Source organism: Vipera ursinii, assembly GCF_947247035.1.
Source record: "Vipera ursinii genome assembly, contig: scaffold_201, whole genome shotgun sequence".
NCBI lineage: Eukaryota > Metazoa > Chordata > Lepidosauria > Squamata > Viperidae > Vipera > Vipera ursinii.
The window spans coordinates 1-25,083 of NW_028148201.1; the positions used below are offsets into that span (position 1 = coordinate 1).

Sequence of the window (25,083 nt, forward strand, 5' to 3'; positions counted from 1 at the left end):
AATAGGGACCAGTACGGTGGGAAGGTAACAGCGTTCCGTGCGCCTTTGGCGTCTAGTCATGCCGGCCACATGACCACGGAGACGTCCTCGGACAAGCGCTGGCTCTTCGGCTTCAAAACGGAGATGAGCACCGGCCCCTAGTTGGGTAGTGTTATTGTCTGCTTATTGCTTCTCAAATCTGGGACTCCTGGTCCCATGTTCTGGAGTGCAGCTTCCAGGGTAGTGTTAGGAATTTTAATTTTTGGAGTTCCAATGCATTGGCTGGGAACGATAAGACTTAGAATCCCCAGATAATTGATATCAGAAAGAGAGACAATGTGATCTAATGGTTAAAGCACAGTCTAGAAAGCAGGAGACGGTGAGTTCTAGTCCCGCCTTAGGCATCAAAGCCAGCTGGGTAACCTTGGGCCAATCACCAGGAGACGGTGAGTTCTAGCCCCGCCTTAGGCATCAAAGTGTCTGGGTGACTTTGGGCCAATCACTGGGAGACAGTGAGTTCTAGTCCCAACTTAGGTATGAAATCTGCCTGGGTAACCTTGGCCCATTCACCAGGAGATGGTAAGTTCTAGTCCCGCCTTAGAAGTGAAAGCCAACTGGATGATTTTGCATCAATCACCAGGCGACCGTGAGTTCTAGTCCCCCTCAGCCATGAAAGCCTGCTGGGTGACTCTCTCAGCCCAACCCACCTCACAAGGTTGTTGTGTTGTGGGGAAAATCGGAGGAGGAAGGTATTTTGGATTTGTTATTTATAATAATAAAAAAAACAAAAGCAGGATACAAATAAACATTTGGAGGGCGCCAGACAAAGAGAGGGAAGGGAAAGGAAGGAAGAAAAGAAAAAAAAAACAGTACAAGGAAGTCAAAAGGGAAGGAAAAAGACGAAAGACCCAGGAAGGAAAAAGCAATGCACTCTGTCTAATTTTTGCATCATTGATAATCATAACTTACTGCATTGCAGGGAAAAAAAACACGTGGTGGTGGATTAAAGAAACGGAATTTGCTCTCTCCAACTTAAAAGCTTCAGTCTTATTTTGGGAGGGGACCGAATCGGGTTTTTTTTTTGCCCTGGATTGTTCATATCGGCCTTCTATTATAAACCATGACTGATGAAAATTTGAAGAAGCAAATTAGAAATCAGGGTCCAGCATATATCAAACGGATATATCTTGCATTGATAGAGATTGACTCAGAAACAGAGCTTGTTAAGGATTGTATGATAAAATGGGCCCAAAACATCCAGGAAGTTATCACAATGGATACGTGGGAAAAGATTTGGGTGAGGAACGTAAAATTTACACAAGCTCAAAATCTAAGAGAGAATTTTTACAAAATGTTTTACAGATGGCATTTAGATCCTAAAAAGCTTGCAAGTATGTATCCAAATTATCAGCCTAAATGTTGGAGGTGCGGTGATGAAGATGCAACATATTTTCACATATGGTGGACATGTAAAAAGGTTAAGGCTTTTTGGATAAAAGTCTGGTGGAACATGCAGAAGATCTTTAAACAGAGGATAAAGTTTTGTCCGCAACTTTTTTTGTTGGGAATAATTACAGATGCTACAGTTGTGGACACCAAGCTGATGTTGCATTTAATTACGGCAGCAAGACTTTTGATAGGTCAGTATTGGAAGAAAGAGGAACTGCCGACCATAGAAGAGTGGACTTTAAAGGTTTCCGACCTGGCTGAGATGGCGAAGATTTCGGCCTATTTGAAAGATCACTCGCAAGAACGCTATATTATGGAATGGAGAAAATGGATTGAGTTTATCCAGAACAAGTATAGGGTTAAGAAGTTTTATGTAGCATTTGAATAAGTCTTCTTTCTTTTTTTTATTTTTTTTATTTTAGTTTCTTTATATATATTTAATATTACTAAGGTTTGTTTTATCCTATATAAGCTAGAGAGTGATGGATTTTAGAGTTTATAGTTGTTAGTATATGATTGTTTATGATTGCTTTTTATATATATACCTTGTATTTAGCTCTGGGAAGTCGGGGGGGGGGGGAGGGGGGGGGAGAGGTAGGGGGGGAGAAGGGAGGGGGAGGGGGGTTTTAAAGGAAAATTGTATGTTAAAACTTTTCAATTAAAAAAAAAAACCTTGTTTGCTCTCATTTGGTTTGTGGGTGGCACTGCCCCCTAGACTGTCCTTCAAGAAAGGGCTGCTTACCTTAAAACGTGTCTCGATCCACCAGACGTGCAAGCGGGATAGCAACGCCCTTCGTCCTAGGAAAAACAAGCCAGTCCCAAAACCGGACAATGGGGAAAGCCGGGATTGCAACAGACCATTTCGGCGTGCCGAGTTGAACGTTCGTTCTGGCTGGAAAGTAAACATCCGTTCTGCCAAAGTCCAGCTGCGATAGTTGCCATTCTGTTTTAGTTTTTGTGCCACTTGTATGCTGTTTGTGTCTTGCGTTGTTGGTGCGGTTGTTTATTGTTTGGGTACTATTATTATTATTATTATTATTTGATATGGTATGGAGTGTGTGCACTGAGAGCTTCTGCACCAGAGACAAATTCCTTGTGTGTCCAATCAACACTTGGCCAATAAAAAATATTCTCTCTTCTCTTCTCTTCTCTTCTCTTCTCTTCTCTTCTCTTCTCTTCTCTTCTCTTCTCTTCTCTTCTCTCTCTTATTCTCTTCTCTTCTCTTCTCTTCTCTCTTCTCTTCTCTCTTCTCTTCTCTTCTCTTCTCTTCTCTTCTCTTCTCTTCCCTTCCCTTCCCTTCTCTCTTCTTTTTCTTCTTCTCTTCCTTTCTTTCTCTTTTCTCTTCTCTTCTCCTCTCTTCTCCTCTCCTCCTCTTCTTCTCTCCTCTCTTCTTTTTCATAATAATAATAATAATAATAATAATAATAATAATAATAATAATAATAATAATAATAATAATAAAGTTGGAAGGGACCTTGGAGGTCATCTAGTCCAACCCCCTGCTCAGGCAGGAAACCTTATACCATTTCAGGCAAATGGCTGTCCAGTCTCTTCTTAAAAACTTCCAGTGTTGGAGCATTCACCACTTCTGGAGGCAAGTTGTTCCACTGGTTAATTGTCCTCACTGTTGGGAAGTTTCTCCTTAGTTCTAGGTTGCTTCTCTCCTTGACTAGTTTCCATCTGTTGCTTCTTGTCCTGCCTTCAGGTGCTTTGGAGAAGAGCTTGACTCCTTCTTCTTTGGGGCAGCCCCTGAGATATTGGAAGACTGCTATCATGTCACCCCTCACCCTTCTCTTCATTAAACTACACCCGCGGCTCCGGAGCCGCATGCGGCTCTTTCAGCCGTCTCCTGTGGCTCCCAGTCCTCTGCCATGTGCAGTCCAAAAAAAAAAGTGGGACTAAAAAAGTTCAACCAATCAATTCAAATATGCAGGGTAGGTGCATATCTCGCCTTGGCTCCACTCTTCAGTCAAACCCTGTTCTGCGCATGCGCACATGTACGCACATGCGCACACATTTTTTTGCGGCTCCCAGTTTTTCCTTTTGCGAGGGAACCGGGTCCGAGTGGCTCTTTCACTGTTTCAGGCTGCTGACCCCTGAACTACACATACCCAATTCCAGCAACCGTTCCTTGTATGTTTTAGCCTCCAGCCCCCTAATCATCTTTGTTGCTCTTCTCTGTACTCTTTCTAGAGTCTCAGCATCTTTTTTACATCGTGGTGACCAAAACTGGATGCCGTATTCCAAGTGTGGCCTTCCCAAGGCCTTGTAAAGTGGTATTAACACTTCACGTGATCTTGATTCTATCCCTCTGTTAATGCAGCCTAGGAATGTGTTGGCTTTTTTGGCAGCTGCAGCACACGGCTGGCTCCTATTTAAGCAATTGTCCACTAGGATTCCAAGATCCCGCTCACAGTTGCTACTATTCTTCTCTTCTTTCTCTTTTCTCTTCTTCTCTCTTCTCTTCTCCTCTCTTCTCCTCTCCTCTTCTTCTCTCCTCTCTTCCATTCTCTATTCTTGTCTAGTCCATATACTATTTTATTCCGTTCTCTTCTGTTCTGTTCCAGTTCCAGTTCCATTCATTTGTATTCACTTCTAATTCTATTCTTTCTATTCAATTCTGTTCTAGAGCTGTGGTGGTGCAGTAGTTAGAATATGGTATTGCAGGCTGACTCTGATCACTGCCGGGAGTTCGATCCTGACTGGACTCAAGGTTGACTCCGCCTTCCTTCCTTCTGAGGTCGGTAAAATGAGGACCCATATTGTTGGAGGCAATAGGCTGACTCTGTAAACAGCTTAGACAGGGCTCTAAAGCACTGTGAAGCGATATATAAGTCTATGTGCTATTGCTATCTATTCTATTAGAATAGAATAGAATAGAATAGAATAGAATAGAATAGAATAGAATAGAATAGAATAGAATAGAATAGAATAGAATAGAATAGAATAGAATAGAATTACAGGATAGAATAGAATAGAATAGAATAGAATAGAATAGAATAGAATAGAATAGAATAGAATAGAATAGAATAGAATAGAATAGAATAAATATTGGAGAATAGAATAGAATAGAATGAATAGAATAGAATAAATATTGGAGAATAGAATAGAATAGAATAGAATAGAATGAATAGAATAGAATAGAATAGAATAGAATAGAATAGAATAGAATAGAATAGAATAGAATAGAATAGAATAAATATTGGAGAATAGAATAGAATAGAATAGAATAGAATGAATAGAATAGAATAGAATAGAATAGAATAGAATAATAGAATAGAATAAATATTGGAGAATAGAATAGAATAGAATAGAATAGAATAAATATTGGAGAATAGAATAGAATAGAATAGAATAGAATAGAATAGAATAGAATAGAATAGAATAGAATAGAATAAATATTGGAGAATAGAATAGAATAGAATAGAATAGAATAGAATAGAATAGAATAGAATAGAATAGAATAGAATAGAATAGAATAGAATAAATATTGGAGAATAGAATAGAATAGAATAGAATAGAATGAATAGAATAGAATAGAATAGAATAGAATAGAATAATAGAATAGAATAAATATTGGAGAATAGAATAGAATAGAATAGAATAGAATAAATATTGGAGAATAGAATAGAATAGAATAGAATAGAATAGAATAGAATAGAATAAATATTGGAGAATAGAATAGAATAGAATAGAATAGAATAGAATAGAATAGAATAGAATAGAATAGAATAGAATAGAATAGAATAGAATAGAATAGAATAGAATAGAATAGAATAGAATAAATATTGGAGAATAGAATAGAATAGAATAGAATAGAATAGAATAGAATAGAATAGAATAGAATAGAATAGAATAGAATAGAATAGAATAAATATTGGAGAATAGAATAGAATAGAATAGAATAGAATAGAATAGAATAGAATAGAATAGAATGAATAGAATAGAATAGAATAGAATAGAATAGAATAATAGAATAGAATAAATATTGGAGAATAGAATAGAATAGAATAGAATAGAATAAATATTGGAGAATAGAATAGAATAGAATAGAATAGAATAGAATAGAATAGAATAGAATAGAATAGAATAGAATAGAATAGAATAAATATTGGAGAATAGAATAGAATAGAATAGAATAGAATAGAATAGAATAGAATAGAATAGAATAGAATAGAATAGAATAGAATAGAATAGAATAGAATAAATATTGGAGAATAGAATAGAATAGAATAGAATAGAATAGAATAGAATAGAATAGAATAGAATAGAATAGAATAGAATAAATATTGGAGAATAGAATAGAATAGAATAGAATAGAATAGAATAGAATAGAATAGAATAGAATAGTATAGAATAGAATAGAATAGAATAAATATTGGAGAATAGAATATAATGGAATAGAATAGAATAGAATAGAATAGAATAGAATAGAATAGAATAGAATAGAATAGAATAGAAATAGAACAGTAGAACAGAGTAGAACAGAATAGAATAGAATAGAATAGAATAGAATAGAATAGAATAGAATAGAATAGAATAGAATAGAATAGAATAGATATTGGAATAGAACAGAACAGTACAGAACAGTACAGAACAGAATAGAATAACCTAGTCCAACCCCCTGCTCAGGCAGGAAACCCTATACCAGTGATGGCGAAGCTTTTAGAGACCGAGTTCCCAAACTGCAACCCAAAACCCACTTATGTATCATCGGGTGCCAGGTGGGCGTGGCCCATTGGGTGGGCGTGGCTGCGGTGGTAGCTGCAGACTGGGTGAGATTAAAAAGTTCAATTAATCAATTCCAACTTTGCGAGAACTTTTTTTCCCCCAAGAGAAGTTGAAATTGATTAATTGAACCTTTTTTGGGGGGGTACATAGCGGCAGAGGCCTAAAGTGAAAAGGTTCTATAAAACCCAACCGAAGGCCTAAGACTGGGGTGACGGCATGCGTACCCACAGAGAGGGCTCTGCGTGCCACCTGTGGCACCCGTGCCATAGGTTCGCCACCACTGCCCTATACCATTTCAGACAAAATGGCTGTCCAATCTCCTCTTAAAAACGTCCAGTGTTGGAGCATCCACAACGTCTGGAGGCAGGTTGTTCCACTGGTTAATTGTTCTCACTGTCAGGAAATTTCTCCTTAGTTCTGTAGTTTGTCTTCTTCGTTCTGGTTTATCTAAAGGGCATGAAATACCAGGAACAATTCTGTTGGCACGATCTGCATCCTTACTCTAAAGGAGGACCACCTTAAAAAAGGCCCGATGGCCAAACCTCCATATTTGGAACCCCTATCCACGGGGATACTGCAGTTGTGTAAGTGTAAAAACAGGTCATAAGTCACTTTTTTGAGTGCCTTTGAACAGTCACTAAACTAATGGCTGTAAGTCAAGGACTATCCGTACTGTACGTAAACAGGGAGCAAACCCCACACTGACAAGTACTGATGATGTTCCCTAGTTGGGTCATGAAACGTCTGCAGGTAAACCACCCAGCTCAGAGACCACCAAGGACCCCACAGTTCAATCCTGAGCTACGAATATTATCTTCTATCTGTATCCACATTTATGCAAAAAAAAAAAGGGGGGGATAGAGCAGGGGTGCCAAACTGCTGGCCCACCGGCCGGATGCATCATGCCATAACCGTGCCCACCCCAGCTTCAGCAATGGGGGGGAAAAAGTCACGATACGTTGTGACACGTCATGTGACGTGGCGAATTTGACACCCCTGGGATAGAGGGAAAAATAAAGGAAAGATGTAGGAATCACTCCATCAGGCATTGAATAAGCCCAACAGAACATTTATTAAAACTTGCGTACTGCAGACCACTCATGATAAGATTCAGGATGCTGTTCACAAAAGCCGAGCACTCTTCACACCGTGGGAAAACGTAGGATCAGAAACCAGGAAGAAATAAATTTGATTTAAACTAGTAGTCTTCCAACTTGGCCCTTTGATGACTTGTGGACTTCAACTCCCAGAATTCACCAGCCAGGCATGCTGGCTGAGGAATTCTGGGAGTTGAAGTCCACAAGTCATCAAAGGGCCAAGTTGGAAGATCCCCTGATTTAAACTATTAACCCAATCTGGGGCAATGATGCCAGCAAGGGACAGCTCAGTTGGAAAGGTTGAAACTCTGAAGCGGAGAAGATTTGAGGTGAAACGATGCTGGATCAGTTACATAGTTGGGTAACAAGCTTGATTGGCTACCCCACAATGGTTATCCACTCCTTTAAGCAATCGCATGTAGCCCTGCTCACCCCAATTCTTGGACCAGCTGGGAAAGAGAAGAAAGGAAAAAAAGGAGATTAACAGGTGGACAATTGATGGTGTGTGGCAAAACTATGGCTCTTTGTTAGAAATCCTGTTTGTATGAAGTATTACACAGAGCAAAGAAAGAGCACAGTCACCATGTGCTTTACTGCTCAACTATATAACTATAATAGGAAATAGGAAACTCTACTTAGAACAAAAGAACATAGAGTATATACTATATAGCAGGGGTCTTCAAGCTTGGCCCTTTTATGACTTGTGGACTTCAACTCCCAGAATTCCTCAGCCAGGCATGCCCTTTTATGACTTGTGGACTTCAACTCAGCCAGCGTGCCTGGCTGAGGAATTCTGGGAGTTGAAGTCCACAAGTCATAAAAGGGCCAAGTTTGAAAACCCCTGCTATATACCATAGATCCAAGCTTGTAAATATTGCCATCTACTTGGCTGAATACTATTGTGGTTGTTGCATAAAAATACGTTCCAACAATGAACTCTGACACTCTTGAACCCTTGACCAATCAAGAGGTTCGCCTGTATCCCTTCCACAGCTGGCCCAGATCCTCTGTGTTGCCAAGACTGAACTGCTTTCTAAAAAAAAATATCTGTGGGAAACAAAGACTATTCAATGCATGCAGTTCACATACAAGAGTGGGAGTTTGGTCTGCTTAAGGCCCCAGGGTAGAAAGTGGGAGATTGGGAGATCTAGTTGTGCCTTAGGCATGAAAGCTGGCTGGGTGACCTTGGGCCAATCACCAGGAGACGGTGAGTTCTAGTCTGTCCTTAGAGATAAAAGCTGGGTGATCTTGGGCCAATCACCAGGAGATGGTGAGTTCTAGTCTGGCCCTAGGTATAAAACAGCGGAGTGACTTTGGGCCAACCACCCGGAGATGGTGAGTTCTAGTCTGGCCTTAGGTATAAAACAGCTGGGCAATCTTGGGCCAATCATCAGGAGACGGTGAGTTTTAGTCCTGCCTTAGGTATGAAAGCCGGCTGGGTGACTTTGGGCCAATCACTTGGAGACAATGAGTTCTAGTCCCACCTTAGGTATGAAAGCCAGATGTCAATCACCAGGAGGTAGTGAGTTCTAGTTCCACCTTAGGCATAAAAAGCCAGCTGGGGCAAGCTTACCCAGGCTGAGAAATCCTGATCTAACAAATAGCCCCTCACACTTTCTTAGCTAAACCTGATGATAAAATAAATGAGATTTCACTTTGACCCAGGAACTGATTTTCAGTGCCCTTCTTCTTCACCCTGTGCCATCTCCTCTTGAATCACCTGTTCTTTAGGATCCAGTAATGTGTGGCCTTGTCACCCTCCTGCTCAGTGCCGTAGCCCACAGCCAGCATGGCGTGGCTGACCTTGTGGGTGCACCAGCTGCTTGCAAAGATACCTGGTCAGAGAAGAACAGAACACACACACAGAGAGAGAGAGAGGGTCCTCAAAACTTACTAACAGGAGGTCTCTTAAACTTCTGAGTCTGTGCATGTACCCATATGTACACACGCACTCCACCCCCAAAGTTGCTTTTTTTTTCTTCCATAGACATTCACCCACTCCACTATGGCCATCAGTCCTGAATGCTCTGCGTGTCCAACCAAAAATACATGGGTTGATCTTCAGCAGGCTAGCCTTGTTTTGGTATTTTAATTTTATAATTGAGGGGTCCTGGGTGCGCTCTGAGCTTGGCTGTTTTCTTGCAGATGTTTCACGACCCAACTAGGTAACATCATCAGTGCTAGAAGGGAGTCAGTGGGGTTGGTGGTTCTTTGATTAGTTAGATAAATAGAGATAGATAGATAGACGATAGATAGATAGATAGATAGATAGATAGATAGATAGATAGATAGATAAGATATAGATAAGATACATAGATAAGATACATAGATAGATGATAGATAGATGATAGATGTTAAGATAGATAGATGATAGATTGATAGATAGTAAGATAGACATGATAGATAGATAAGATAGATAAAGATAGATAAGATAGATGATAGATATATTAGAAAGAGAGAGAGAAAGATAGATAGATAGATAGATAGATAGATAGATAGATAGATAGATAGATAGATAGATAGATGGTAAGATAGACAGATGATAGATAGATACATAGATAAGATAGATGATAGATATATTAGAAAGAGAGAGAGATGATAGATAGATAGATAGATAGATACATAGATAGATACATAGATAGATAAGTTATAGATAAGATACATAGATAGATGATAGATGATAAGATAGATGATAGATGGATAGATAGATAGTAAGATAAACAGATGATAGATAGATAAGATAGATCGATAAAGATAGATGATAAGATAGATGATAGATATATTAGGAAGATAGAGAGAGAAAGATAGATAGATAGATAGATAGATAGATAGATAGATAGATAGATAGATAGATAGATAATGGATGGATGGATGGAGAGAGAGAGAGAGAGAGAGAGAGAGAGAGAGACTGACTGACTGACTGATGTGGGGTATTTGATGCTCTCTTGAGCTAGGTTGGTTTCTTGCAGACGTTTCATGACCCAACTAGGTAACATCATCAGTGCTAGAAGGGAGTCAGTGGGGTTGGCTCAGGTGCTTTTGCCCTGTCAGCATTGGGTGGCGGTGATCTTGATGTTTCCTTGATTAGGCTGTTGTTTACTGTTTGATTGTTGGTCTGAATTGGTTGTTCCTTGATTGGGAGCCTGTTTACTGCCTGATGGTTGATCGAGTGTTAATCTTATTTATTCTATTTTCATTTACTGTTAAGACTTCCGTGCCAAGACTTCTACGCTAGGCGGCTTACAGTCGTGCAATCGAAATACCAAATAAAACATTACGCGATGAATGTTAAATCTTGCTGTTGTCTTTGGTTGTCTAGGTGTTGTTTGATGCTGAAGAGGCGTTTTGGCCTTTTGGTTTCCTTTATGGCTTTTTGATGTCTGTTTTGCCACTAGTATACTGTATAGTCAAGGCTGTGGTGTTCCCAGTTGCAATGTATGGCAGTGAAAGTTGGACCATAAGAAAGGCTGAGCGCCAAAGAATGGAGGCCTTTGAACTGTGGGCTGGAGAAGACTCCTGCGAGTCCCTTGGACTGCAAGGCGATCAAACCGGTCAGTCCTAGAGGAGATCCACCCTGACTGCTCTTTAGAAGGCCAGATCCTGAAGCTGAACCTCAAATACTTTGGCCACCTAATGAGAAGGAAGGACTCACTGGAGAAGAGCCTAATGCTGGGAAAGATTGAGAGCAAGAGAAGAAGGGGACGACAGAGAATGAGGTGGCTGGATGGAGTCACCGAAGCAGTAGGCGTGAGCTTAAAGGGACTCCAGAAGATGGTAGAGGACAGGAAGGCCTGGAGGAACGTTGTCCATAGGGTTGCGATGGGTCAGACACAACTTCGCAACTAACAACAACAACAACAACAATACTGTATAAACAGAGAGCAAAACCCACTCCTTTGTAGCACTGATGATGTTACCTAATAGGGTCGTGAAACATCTGCAAGAAAAAAAACACCCCTCAATGGTATGTAAATAGAAGTAGAGAGAAAACCTCATTCTCTTCTAGAACTGAAGATTTTACCCAAACCCAACAGAGGCCATCCTTGTTTCAGCAAGCAAAATTGCCACCAGCGACTTGGTCATTAAGCGGAGCAGTCGCTAAATGAAAGGGTTCTTGTGCTCACGGTCCGAATTTCTTTTGCTTTAAAGAGCCATGAAGCTCTTCAAGACAAGGATAGCTCGCAAAGGGACCTTTTTCATGAGCATTGTAACTGTGAATGGTCATGGTCTGAAGCAGTCACTAAACGAGGACTGCCTTTATTTAGCCCACAAATCTATCTTACAGATATTAGATGCTCTGTAGTAGAGGTCTTCAAACTTGGCCCTTTTATGACTTGTGGACTTCAACTCCCAGAATTCCTCATCCAGGTGCCTGGCTGAGGAATTCTGGGAGTTGAAGTCCACAAGTCATAAAAGGTCCAGGTTTGAAGACCCCTGCTCTACATATCCGCAATTGCTTCAGTTCTCCTTACCTGACTTATAGAAATGGAATGGGAAACTCTTAGCGTCCACACCCAAGGATACTGGCCCAATCGTGGCCACAGCTTGCTCCAGGGCCGTCTCGTTCTGTGACTGAATCCGCACTAAGGACGTGCAGTTGCCCACCCGAGCTTTTGGGTTGTAGTGACACTCGAACTCGTCCTGCAGAGATGGGACAGGAAGACGCAGGGGACGTTTAGCAGCCTTTTTTGAGACTGACCCGTAGAACATAGAATCAGGGTTGGAAAGGACCTTGGAGGTCATCTAGTCCAACCCCCTGCTCAGGCAGGAAACCCTATCATTTCAGACAAGTGGCTGTCCAGTCTCTTCTTAAAAACTTCCAGTGTTGGAGCATTCACCGCTTCTGGAGGCAGGTTGTTCCACTGATTAATTGTCCTCACTGTCAGGAAGTTTCTCCTTAGTTCTAGGTTGCTTCTCTCCTTGACGAGTTTCCATCCGTTGCTTCTTGTCCTGCCTTCAGGCACTTTGGGGGATAGCTTGACTCCCTCTTCTTTGGGGCAGCTCCTGAGATACTAGAAGACTGCAATCATGTCACCCCTGGTCCTTCTCTTCATTAAACTAGACATTATATATATTATATTTATTATATTTTTATACTGCCCTTCTCCCGAAGGACTCAGGGCGGTGTACAGGGCAATAAATATAAAAAAGGAATACAAAAGTTAAAAAACGATTAAATATTATGCCCAAGTTTAAAACAGTAATTAAAAAACATATTAAAACCCCAACCCTAACCCATCAAACCAGGTCAGATTGCTTGAATAAATAGGTTTTTAGATCGCGCCAGAAGGAGCGAAGGTCGGGGGCCATCCGGAGCTCAACCGGCAAGCGGTTCCACAGGTCTGGCGCGCCCACAGAGAACGCTCTCCCCCTGGGGGCCACCAATCGACATTCTTTGATCGGAGGCACCCTGAGGAGGCCCTCTCTGTGGGTGCGCACTGGACGGAGGGAGGTTGACGCCGGCCGCAGGTGTTGCCGTAGGTAATCCGGACCCATGCCATGTAGGGCTTTGTAAGTTATTACCAACACCTTGAATCTCACCCGGAGGACAACCGGCAGCCAATGCAGCTCGCGGAGCAAAGGTGTAACATGGGAATATCGGGAGACTCCCAGCACAACTCGCGCGGCTGCATTCTGCACCAGTTGGAGCCTCCGAGTGGACTTCAAGGGCAGCCCCAACCAGAGAGCATTACAGTAGTCTAGACGAGAGGTCACGAGCGCCTCCAGGCAACGGGACATCACGTCGAGGGCATCACTGGGGTGGTTTGGGGTCCCTATTTCCAGCAACCGTTCCTTGTATGTTTTAGCCTCCAGTCCCCTGATCATCTTTGTTGCTCTTCTCTGCACTCTTTCCAGAGTCTCAACCTCTTTTTTAAATGGTAGCTGAGAGACCAAATTAGCTCTCCATTTGTGATTTAGAATAAATAGCAATAGCATTTAGACTCACTGTATATACAGCTTCACAGTGCTTTACAGCCCTCTCTGTTTATAGAGTCAGCCTGTCTGCCCCCACCCCCAAACAATCTCATTTTAATGACCTCAGAAGGACGGAAGGCTGACTTGCCAAACTGCTGCCAGAATTAGCAGAATTAGCCTGCAGCACGGCATCCTCTGGGCTCTGGTGCTTGCAAATCCCCATTTTGGGTGAAAAATTTGCTACTTTGCATGGTGGGGGGGGGGGAAACAAATTCAGCATTTGGCTACAGTAGATCCAGTTGCTGTTTTGGCTAAGAGTGGTGGTCCTCACTTTATGGAATAGCTTGATCCCTGAGATACGTAGCAAGCCCGCATCCCTTGCCTGCAGGCTGGAAAATAGTCAAACCCATCTTCCTTACAATAGGGGTCCTCAACCTTGGCAACTTTAAGACTTGTGGACTTCAACTCCCAGAATTCCTCAGCCACAACCTTGGCAACTTTAAGACTTGTGGACTTCAACTCCCAGAATTCCTCAGCCAGCTGGATGAGGAATTCTGGGAGTTGAAGTTCACAAGTCCTAAAGTTGCCAAGGTTGAGGACCCCTGCCTTGGAAGATAGAATTATAGGGCAGGGAGGGACCTCAGAGATCTTCTAGTCTGACCCCCTGCTCAAAGCAGGAGCCTTAAACCATCCCTGTCAAACAGTTGTCCAGTCTATTTTTTTTTTGAAAGGATGGGGGATCTGCTCGGAAATGGCCATTTTTAACATATTATTCAAATATAGATAGTTCTTGGTTTACGACCTCAACTGAGCCCCAAATTTCTGTTGCTAAATGACACATTGGCTAAGTGAATTTTGCTCCCTTTTTACGACCTTTCCTGTCACATTTGTTAAGTAAATCACTAAAGTTAAGTCAGTGAAACGGCTGTTAAGGGAATCTGGATTCCCCATTGACTTTAATAATAATAATAATAATAATAATAATAATAATAATAATAATAATAATAATAATAATAATAATAATAATAATAATAATAAGTTGGAAGGAACCTTGGAGGTCATCTAGTCCAACCCCCTGCTCAGGCAGGAAACCCTATACCATTTCAGGCAAATGGCTGTCCAGTCTCTTCTTAAAAACCTCCAGTGTTGCAGCATTCACCACTTCTGGAGGCAGGTTGTTCCACTGGTTAGTTCTAACTGTCAGGAAGTTTCTCCTTAGTTCTAGGTTGCTTCTCTCCTTGACTAGTTTCCATCCGTTGCTTCTTGTCCTGCTTTCAGGTGCTTTGGAGAATAGCTTGACTCCCTCTTCTTTGGGGCAGCCCCTGAGATATTGGAACACTGCTATCATGTCACCCCTCACTCTTCTCTTCGTTAAACTACACATACCCAATTCCAGCAACCGTTCCCTATATGTTTTGGCCTCCAGCCCCCTAATCATCTTTGTTGCTCTTCTCTGTATCCTTTCTAGAGTCTCGACATCTTTTTTACATCGTGGTGACCAAAACTGGATGCAGTATTCCAGGTGTGGCCTTACCAAGGCATTGTAAAGTGGTATTAGTACTTCACGTGATCTTGATTCTATCCCTCTGTTAATGCAACCTAGCACTGTGTTGGCTTTTTTGGCAGCTGCAGCACACGGCTGGCTCATAATTAAGTGATTTTTCCACTAGGACTCCGAGATCCCTCTCACAGTTACTACTATTGAGCAAGGTACCCCCTATACTATACCTGTGCATTTGATTTTTCCTGCCAAAACGTAGAACCTTACTTTTTTCACCATTGAATTTCATTTTGTTAAATAGTGCCCAGTGTTCGAGTCTGTCCAGATCCTCCTGTATCTTAAGCCTGTCTTCTGGAGTATTGGCTATTCCTGCCAGCTTGGTGTCAGCTGCAAATTTGATGAGTTCCCCATCTATCCCCTCATCCAAGTCGTTAATGAAGATATTGAAGATATTGCTGGCCAGAAAGTCACAAAAGGTGATCACGTGACCCCGGGATGCTGCCACCATCATAAGTAGGAGTCAGTTGCCCAGCATCTGAATTTTGATCATGTGACTGGGGGGTTGCTGCAATGGATGTAAGTGTGAAAAATGGTCCTAAGTCACTTTTTTCAGTGCTGTTGTAACTTTGAGTGGTCACTAACTGAATTCTTGTAAGTCAAAGAGCACCTGTAGAGTATGACCTTTTAATTGTAGTAAGTAACATACGCGGTGGCTCAGTGGGTTAGGACGCTGAGCTTGTCGATCAGAAGGTCGGCAGTTTGCCGTGTCGAATCCCGAGTGCCGCATAACAGAGTGAGCGCCTGTTACTCGTCCCAGCTTCTGCCAACCTAGCAGTTCGAAAGCACGTAAAAACACAAGTAGAAAAATAGGGACCACTACGGTGGGAAGGTAACAGCGTTCCGTGCGCCTTTGGCATCTAGTCATGCCGGCCACATGACCACGGAGACGTCCTCGGACAAGCGCTGGCTCTTCAGCTATGAAACAGAGATGAGCACTGGCCCCTAGAGTCGGAAACAACTAGCACACATGTGCGGGGGAAACTTTACCTTTTAACATACTGTTCATTGTGTAATCGACAAAAATGGCCAGTAAATAGAGGACTAATAACTACAGACACAGTCTTGGGGGATCCTTGGTGCTCTCTGGATTTGGTTCTTTTCTTGCAGACATTTCTTAACCCAACTTGGTAACATCATCAGGACTGGAAGGGGGTGGGCTTCTTTAGAATAGAATAGAATAGAATAGAATAGAATAGAATAGAATAGAATAGAATAGAATAGAATAGAATAGAATAGAATAGAATAGAATAGAATAGAATAGAATAGAATAGAATAGAATGGAATGGAATGGAATGGAATGGAATTAGAATAGAATAGTTGGAAGGGACCCTGGAGGTCTTCTAGTCCAACCTCCTGCTCGGCAGGAAACCATATCCTATACTATTTCAGACAGTCTCTTCTTAAAAACCTCCAGTGTTGGAGCATTCACTGCTTCTGGAGGCAGGTTATTCCACTGACTAATTGTTCTCACTGTCAGGAAATTCTTCCTTAGTTCCAGGTTGCTTCTCTCCTTGATGAGTTTCCATCCGTTGCTTCTTGTCCTGCCTTCGGGTGCTTTGGATAATAGCTTGACTCCCTCTTGACTCCCTCCCTCCCTCCCTCAGCAGCCCCTGAGATAGTGGAACACTGCTGTCCTGTCCCCCCTCATCCTTCTTTTCATTAAGGAGGAGCTTAATGAAAAGAGTTTCGTTTCACTCTTTCATTTCTAGCACTGATGACGCTACCTAGTTGGGTCATGAGATGTCTGCAAGGAAAGAACCCAGCTCGGCGGGCACCGAGGACCCCACAGCCCAACTCTGAGCCACAACGATTCTCTTCCATCCATCCATCCATCCATCCATCCATCCATTGTGTCTTGCCCATGTCCACCTCGTTCCCCTCTCTCACCTTCTCCTGGTAAGGATAATCCTCCTCTGAATTGATGCCTCTGTTGTCCCGGACGTATTCAAAGGCGTGGCTGACGTAGCCCCCCTGACAGCCTTTGTTGCCCAGCTTCCAGGAGCAATCCATGAGGTTCTGCTCGCTCAGAGGGACCAGCTTGCCGGTCTTCTTGAAGAGCAGGCCCTCCAGAGCCCCCGTGGCACTGAAGGCCCAGCAAGAGCCACAGTGTCCCTGTGAAGAGAGGAAGAGGCTGGGAGGAGCTCTGCAGGACCGGGAGGCCAAGGCTGGTTGTCTCCGTTCGGTATTTAATTGAGGAGGAGGAGGAGGAGGAGGAGGTAGATGGAGACAGTGAAGGAATAGAAGGACAACCAAGGTAAGGTAGAAGGAGAAGAAGGGGAAGGGGTAAGGAGGAGGAAGGAAGAGAAGGGGAAGGAGAAGGAGAGGTAGAGAGGGGAGAGGAGGAGAAATGGGAGAGGAGAAGGAGAAGGAGGAGAAGGAAAAGGGGAAGGAAGAGAAGAGGAAGGGGAAGGAGAGGTAGAGAGGGAGGAGAAGAAATGCAGGAGGAGAAGGAGGAGAAGGAGAATGGGATGGGGAGGGGAGGAAATAGGAAGGGGAAGGGGGTAGAGGGGGAGGAGGAGAAATGGGAGAGGAGAAGAAATGGAGGAGGAGGAGGAGAAGGAGAAGGAAGAGAAGGGGAAGGAGAGGTAGAGAGGGAAGACAAGGAGAAATGGGAGAGGAGAAGAAATAGAGAAGGAGGAGAAGAGAAGGAGAATGGGATGGGGAGGGAAGGGGAAGGGGAGGGAGGAGGAGGAGAAATGGGAGAGGAGAAGAAATAGGGAAGAAGGAGAAGGAGGAGAAGGAGAATGGGGAGGGGAGGGAATAGGAAAGGAAAGGAGAAGGGGAAGGGAGGGGTAGAGAGGGAGGAGGAGGACAAATGGAGGAGAAGAGAAGGAGAACAAGGAGGAGGGGATCAGCAGAAGGAGGAGGAGAATAAAAAGAAAGAGGAGGAAGAAATAGGGAAGGAGAAGAAAGGAGAAGAAGAAGGAGGAGCTAGAAAGAAGGAAAGATAGGGGGAGGATTAAAAAGAGAAGAAAGAAAAAGGAAGGTGAAGATGAAGAGAAGAGGGAGGATGTTGTGTCGTGAGTTCTTTGGAGGCAGGAGGCGAGACGAGAGGGTTCAAACAGGAACATTGCTTTATTGAGGCAAACAGGAACAGAACTGAAGCAGAGGCTTCTGCGCAGCTACTTATACGGTTGGCCACTAGGCGGCGGCCAATAGGTTTAAAGGAACCCATTCCCGCCCCCAAATCATCCAATGATCTTCTTGGAGACAGCAAGTCGGGCTAGTCAGCGACCGTTACACAGACACCTCAATTGAGCAACCTTAAGCAGCATTCAAAAGACACGTGAACACTAGCTCAAGTAAAATCCCAATACTTTACAGAGGAGATGAGGAGGAGAAGGAAGAGACGAATCAGAGAAAGAGGAGAAGAAAAAGAAGGGGGGATGAGGAGGAGGAGATGGAAGAAGGAGGAAGAGAAAGAGGAGGAAGAAGAGAAAGATTGGTCACTGGAGAACAAAGCTGGCTGTCATGGTCCCATATCATTGCAGGAGGAGGAGGAGGAGATTTTCCCAGTAAACGTGGAAAAAGAAAAAAAATCTAGCTTGACTACAGAATCTCCGGAACTCACCTGATTTTTTACAGGAGTGACTAAACCCTTCGTACGCCAGTCCACCTGCTTGGGGGTCTCCTTCGTGGCTGATTCTTGGAAGTAAGTGACACCTTCTTCTTTCTCTTCAGCTCTATCGGGCTGGAAACGATTCAACATCTGGTTAAACTCCTCATCTGTCTGGGGAAGAAATCGGGAATTTTGTCTCCGGCTTGTGACTCTTAATTTTTCAGCAAGACAGCAGACTAAACCGTGGGAGAAACCGAGGCAGAGAAGGTGAAAAAGGAAGATGGATGTGCTTGTGAGGTAGTCATCAAAAGGAAGCCAAACTGCAACCCTCTAGACCAAGGGTAGGCAACCTCGGCTCTTTTATGACTCATGGACTTCAACTCCCAGAATTCCTGAGTGACTCAGGAATTCTGGGAGTTGAAGTCCATGAGTCATAAAAGAGCCGAGGTTGCCTACCCCTGCTCTAGACTAAAGCACCATTTCTCAAGCTTGGTAACTTTAAGGTATGTGGACTTCAGCTAGCAGAATTCCGCAGGCAGTATCTGTGGACTTCAACTCCCAGAATCCCCCAGCCAGCATGAGTGGACTTGAACTCCCAGAATTCCCCAACCAGCATCTCTGGACTTCAACTCCCAGAATTCCCCAGCCAGCATCTCTGGACTTCAACTCCCAGAATTCCCCAATCAATATCTGTGGACTTCAACTCCCAGAATTCTGGGATCATCCTGGGATCACATGATCCCCATTTGCAGACTTCCCAGCCAGCTTCCGATCAGCAAAGTTAATGGTGGGAAGCTGGATTCGCTCAACAGCCTCACAATTCGCTTAACAACCGCAGGGATTTGCTTAACGGTGGTGGCCAGAAAGGTCGTAAAAAGGGGCAAAGCTCACTTAACAACAGCCTTGCTTAGCAACAGAAACTTTGTGGTCGTAAGCAGAGGTGGGATTCAGCCAGTTCGTACCAGTTTGGCAGAACCGGTTGCTAATTTTTTGTTGCCCAGGCCCAGAACGGACTTCCGGAAGTGGCATCCCCACAGAGAACCGGTTGTTCACCTATTTGAATCCCACCACTGCCTCCCTCCCTGCCTCTCTTCCTTCCTTCTTTTCCTCCTTCTGTCCTTCCTTCCTCATCAAATACTTTCCTTCCTTCCTCCCTCCCTCCCTTCCTTTTTTCTTCCTTCCTTCCTTCCTTCCCTCCATCCCTTCCTTCCCTTTTCCTTCCTTTCCTCCTTCTCTCCTTTCTTCCTTCCCCATCAAATATCTTCCTTCCTTCCTTTTTTCTTTCTTCCTTCCCTCATCCCTTCCTTCCTCCTTCCCTCTTCCTTCCTTCCTTCCTTCCTTCCTTTCCTCCTTCTGTCCTTCCTTCCTTCCCCATCCAATATCTTCCTTCCTTCCTTCTTTTCTTCCTTCCTTCCTTCCCTCCATCCCTTCCTTCCCTTTTCCTTCCTTTCCTCCTTCTCTCCTTTCTTCCTTCCCCATCAAATATCTTCCTTCCTTCCTTTTTTCTTTCTTCCTTCCCTCATCCCTTCCTTCCTCCTTCCCTCTTCCTTCCTTCCTTCCTTTCCTCCTTCTGTCCTTCCTTCCTTCCCCATCAAATATCTTCCTTCCTTCCTTCCCTTCATTCCTTCCTTCCCTCCCTTTTCCTTCCTTCCTTCCTTCCTTCCTTCCTTCCTTCCTTCCTTCCTTCCTTCCTTCCTTCCTTCCTCATCAAATACTTTGCTAATTTGCTAATTTTTTGTTGCCCAGGCCCAGAACGGAGTTCCGGAAGCGGGATCCCACACAGAGAGCCGGTTGTTCACCTATCTGAATCCCACCACTGGTCGTAAATCAAGGACTTATAACTTTACTTTGGCCCTCCGGTGAAAAGAGAGGACTTGTTAACAAAGACGAAAGGCAAGAAGAGACGGCAGAGGACGAGATGGTTAGATAGAAAGATCAACACAACGAACGTGAATTTGGGTAAACTCCAGGGGGTAGGTGGAGGGCAGAGGGAGCTGGCGTGCTGCGGGTCACAAAGATTAGACACAACTTAGCAACTGCACAACAACAAGGACGACCACGACCGACGACGACAACCCATCCAGAGTTTACCAGATCACCCAAGTGGTTCATGGCCACTTGGAAGCTGTGTTTGCCCTGAGCGGCTTCCAAATTGTGTTGTTCAATTCTGCGCAGGTTCCTCTCCCAAATCGTCCGCCGGAAAGCGTCTTCCTCCTGTGACGACACAAAGGGCCTGTCACAAACCGAGAGACACAGACGCTTCCCCACAACCCTTCTCACCCCAAGAGAAACCCCCTTCCCCACCACCACCAACTTGAAAGAACACTTTAATTCAAGGCCAGTGACGAGGAGACGCCACGCTCCGTCAGCCTGATCCAAGAAGCAGCAATAGATACATTTCAATGCAGGCAATCCTCAACTTACGACCGCAATGGAGCCCAAAATTTTTGTTGCCGACGAGGCAGTTGTGGAAGGCAGCTTTGCCCCATTGGACAGCCTTTCTTGCCATGGTTGTTAACTGAATCACTGCAGTTGTTAAGCGAGGACTAAGGTTGTGAAATGAATCCGGCTTCCCCCATTGACTTTGCTTGTCAGAAGGGCCCAAAAGCAGATCGCTGCGACCATCATAAATATGAGTCAGTTGTCAAGCGTCCGAATTTTGATCACTTGACCACAGGGCTGCTGCAATGGTCAGAAGTGTGAAAGTTGACATCCACCCATCTTAAAGTATGCTGGATGGGGGATTCTGGGAGATTAAATCCACCCATTGTAAAGCATGCTGGCTGGGGAATTCCAGGAGTTGAAGTCCACCCATCTTAAAGCATGCCAGCTGGAGGATTCTGGGAGTTGAAGTCCACCCATCTTAAAGCATGCTGGCTGGGGGATTCTGGGAGTTGAAGTCCACCCATCATAAAGCATGTTGCCTGGGGATTCTGGGAGTCAAAGTCCACCCATCTGAAAGCATAGCTGAGTGGGGAATTCTGGGAGTTGACGTCCACCCATTTTAAAGCATAGCTGACTGGGGAATTCTGGGAGTTGAAGTCCACCCATCTTAAAGCTGCCAAAGTTGAGATCCATTTATGTAACCTTCCAATACGGTAGAATTTGGTCTGCTGGACACACTTCCCAACTGGACTTCCTCACAAGGCTGACACAAACTCACCTCCAAGTAGCCCTTGGCGTGTGTTTCCTTCCATCCCTTCCATGCCCCTTCCAAGGCCAGATCCACGGGGCTGCAGGACACCTTCAGGAAGACCAGGGTGGTCACGGTGAGCCGAACGAACGACCACATGCCTCTGTCTTGGTGGAAATGAAGATACCCTGGGGATTAAGGACATGCAAAGCTGGGGACCTGTTTGAGGCTTCGTATTTCCTGTGTCATGTATTCTGACCTGAGTCTGGGTGTGGCCTTTGGCCTCTGCGGGTTAATCCTATTATGTCCCGTTTTAGACTTTGGGTGGGGTGTGTAGATTTTAGGTGTCTTTGTCTTCCTAATCTTCTAGCTGGAGGCCTCCAACTTTCCTGAATGGATTATCACATCTGCATTTCAACAGAGCTGGTTTCTGCTTGGGGGGAGGAAGATAATAATAAAATAATGATAAACCTTTATTGTCAAAGTACAACATGTGTACATTGAGATTAGCTGAGCCTCCCCCCCCCCGGTGTTCTCTCTCCCCCCAACACACAGTGACAACAAACCCTCCATCCTACCACACCATGTGAACCAACTACACCACACACCGGCCTCCCAAGTCAATTCTGCATAAGTTCACAGAGATTATGTCCCATTTAAAAAGCTATTTTTCAGCCTGTTGGTACGGCTGGCTATATTCCTATATCTCCTACCGGATGGTAGGAGAGTAAAGAGATACCGTCCAGGGTATGAGTCATCCCTGAGAATCTTCCTCACTCTTCCAACATGGGGCTATTAAGAAAACTGGGCGTGCTTTTCTGCCTCTTTAAGATCCTTTGAGGAAATATATTTTTCCGCCCTTTTAATATTTCCTTCTCTAGGGGTGGGGGGCTGACTTCCCACAACCAGTTCATAGACTTATAGTTTTCCCAGCCACCCCCCCCCACACAACATCTTACGTAATTCATATCAACAAGTTCAAGTTTTTTATCGGAACCGTCTGCTTTAGGTCCACACCTGTTCTGGTGTCCTTGAAAAGGCTTCAGGCTCTCGCGGACTTCAGCTGAATCAAAGAAGTTTCGTTTCTCCATTTAACCCACTTGAAAGTAACATCTCTCCCCCTCCCTTAATCTAAAGGCAAGGTGAAACGCAGAGGCACGTAGCGGTCAAAGTTTCATCCTTGTTAATAAAATCTCAACCTTCTCAGTGGGAGGCAAGAGTCTTCAACTTCAGGCCGCCACGCTACTCTAACATCACCTTACAATAAGGCAGAATTAATTCATCTGTCTGTGCTTTGCGTCTGGGCCATTGCAAGGCTAGCGAGCCCATTCTGGCCCCCTTCTCATTGCCGTCTGTTTCTGTAGTTCTGCTCCCCTAGACACACACACACACACACACACACACACACACACGAGTGCACATATATGCACAGAGGAAACAGACCTTGCCTAATCAAGATTGCGGCATTTTAGGGGGGAAATCTAGAAGAAAACCTTTTTTTTTTTTAGCAAAACATTCCGTTTCCAAATGTTTTGCCGTTAAAAAGTGCAGGGTGGGGTGATTGAGGGGCGGGTGGGAGAATTAGGATTAGACTGCAGGAATATTTTTCCCAGTCCTTTCCCTCCCCCCCATCCCTTCCCCAAGGGATCTTTATGCTGTGTCCGCTGCTACCCCTTCAATATTTTGGATAATTATGACTTCCCGATTTTGCAGCTAAGATTAGAATTGAGCAACCACGTTAAATTGCAGTTAATTCTGGGTCTCATCCTTTTTGAGTGCTTCTCCCTACCTACATCAACAATTCCTGCTCATCTCTAGTTGGGTGTTCCCTCTTCGTTCACAGGACTCTTTTATCTGTGGAAAAGCCCCATCTAGTTTTGTAGGGAAATGCTAGGACACGAGCAAACACCCCTCCCCCCCAATTCTGGCATGATCTCTACATCAATTTATAATAGAATAACAAGGTTGGGAGGGACTTTGAAGGTCATGTAGTCCAACCTCCTGCTCAGGTAGGAGACCCTTATACCATTTCAGACTAATGGCTGTCCAGTCTCTTCTTTAAAACCTCCATTGTTGGAGCACCCACAACTTCTGGAGGCAAGCAGTTCCGCTGGTTAATTGTCCTCACTGTTAAGGAAATTTCTCCTTAGTTCCAGGTTGCTTCTCTCCTTGATTAGTTTCCATCCGTTGCTTCTTGTCCTTCCTTCAGGCGCTTTGGAGAATAGCTTGACTCCCTCTTCTTTGGGGAAGCCCCTGAGATATTGGAAGACTGCTATCCTGTCCCCCCTCGTCCTTCTCTTTGTTAAACTAGACATCCCCAATTCCAGCAACCGTTCTTCATATGTTTTAGCCTCCAGTCCCCTGATCATCTTTGTTGCTCTTCTCTGCGCTCTTTCTAGAGTCTCAACCTCTTTTTTTACAGCATGGCGACCAAAACTGGAGGCCGTATTCCAAGTGTGGCCTTACCGAGGCCTTGTAAAGTGGTATTAACACTTCGTGTCATCTTGATTCTATCCCTCTTGTCAATGTAGCCTAGCACTGTGTTGGCTTTTTGGGCAGTTGCAGCTGCCCCAAAACGGATAATTAAGTCATATTTCTTAAAACTTCTATGGTCCCCACCAACAGCAACGTACTCGACAGCCTCTCCTCATGTGTGTATTGGACCACACAAAGAGAGCGTGCGCCTGTGATCAAATGAGATGGCTTGAAAGGCAGGTGAGCATCTTAGGACCATGTTAAGTATATCTCCGGCTGCAGGATGGTCAAGTGGAGCTTCCAGAGGCCGGGGCAGTCTACCTTAAAAGAACTAAGCATTTCCTAGTGTCTTCGAGTGCAGCTCCCAGATGTTCCCTTGCCCAACAGCAGCTCCGTCCCCCGATTTATGACCTGTCCCCCCCCCCACAACTGCACTTACCTTTCCCAGAAGAAAAAGCTAGGGAAAGAGGTTTCTTCTGCTTGCCCGTCTCTCTCCAACGGCAAAAGTCACTAGATCTCGTGAACTTTCTCTCCTCCCTCTCCCCCCCCTCCGTTTCCTTTCATTTGCCCTGCCTCCCACCTTCTGGGTTTTGCAAAGCTGAAAGCCACAATTTTCTGACGCGAGTCTAGCTTTCACGGAACCCCCACCGGTAGCTCTCCAGCGCAAGGGAGGATGTGGTTTTCTTGCGGTGAACCAGAACTCAGGGCTTGTGCTTTCTCGTCAGGCTCAGAGAAGAGAACTGGGTTCGAAAGGCATGAAAAATAAAGGCACGGGACTTCCTAGGTGTGCAGGGGGGAAAAGGACGAGGAGGGTCAGCTGGACAGCTCTGCGGCGAAAAAGGTCAAGCTAATTTTGGGGGGCTGCACAGTCGGAAACGCTGCCTCCGACGCAGAGCAGGGGAAAAGCCGCTGAGCTCTGTGTCATTCCAGCTCTGAAACATCCCCCCCCAAAAAAGCCATACACCCCATTTTAGAAGAGACAGGGAGAAGCTGGAGGGGTTCAGTTGCCAGAAGAGGTGGGAGAACCCCATTTTTTTTAGAGCTACGGGTCGTCCTCCAGTTACGACAACTGAGCGCGGCATTTCCGTTGTTAACCCAGAAGTTCAGACGGTGGCAAAGTTGAGTTTTGCCTAATAATAATAATAATAATAATAATAATAATAATAATAATAATAATAATAAT

The 25,083-nt window shown here is 44.2% G+C and overlaps 1 protein-coding gene across 4 annotated transcripts; it reads right to left on the reverse strand.

Moving 5' to 3' along the window:
• Positions 1 to 7,218: 7,218 nt before the first annotated feature.
• Positions 7,219 to 24,431, reverse strand: LOC310650683 (procathepsin L-like). Of its 4 annotated transcripts, none has more exons than XM_083380266.1 (8): positions 24,340 to 24,431; positions 21,456 to 21,613; positions 20,384 to 20,506; positions 18,305 to 18,463; positions 16,621 to 16,845; positions 11,729 to 11,897; positions 8,977 to 9,091; positions 7,219 to 7,705 (listed from the first exon to the last, which is right to left on the reverse strand). In XM_083380266.1, exons 2-8 carry the CDS (start codon positions 21,582 to 21,584, stop codon positions 7,606 to 7,608), a joined length of 1,020 nt encoding a protein of 339 aa, XP_083236392.1. In that variant the 5' UTR covers positions 21,585 to 21,613; positions 24,340 to 24,431; the 3' UTR covers positions 7,219 to 7,605. The 4 variants fall into 4 exon arrangements, with proteins under 4 accessions (XP_083236392.1, XP_083236391.1, XP_083236393.1 ...); XM_083380265.1 differs by having other exon boundaries at positions 21,456 to 21,855; positions 24,340 to 24,425; XM_083380267.1 differs by having other exon boundaries at positions 21,456 to 21,858; positions 24,340 to 24,383.
• Between the last annotated feature and the right edge of the window lie 652 nt (positions 24,432 to 25,083).

Bases quoted from the DNA above. Each gene is read 5' to 3' on its own strand.
- LOC310650683 (XM_083380266.1), bottom strand. From the start codon at position 21,584: ATGTGGTCGTTCGTTCGGCTCACCGTGACCACCCTGGTCTTCCTGAAG. The intron at 20,507-21,455 runs GTGAGTTTGTGT...GTGTCGTCACAG, and splicing joins ACGCCAAGGGCTACTTGGAG to GAGGAAGACGCTTTCCGGCG. The intron at 7,706-8,976 runs GTGATTCAAGAG...TCTCTTTCCCAG, and splicing joins TACTGGATCCTAAAGAACAG to CTGGTCCAAGAATTGGGGTG.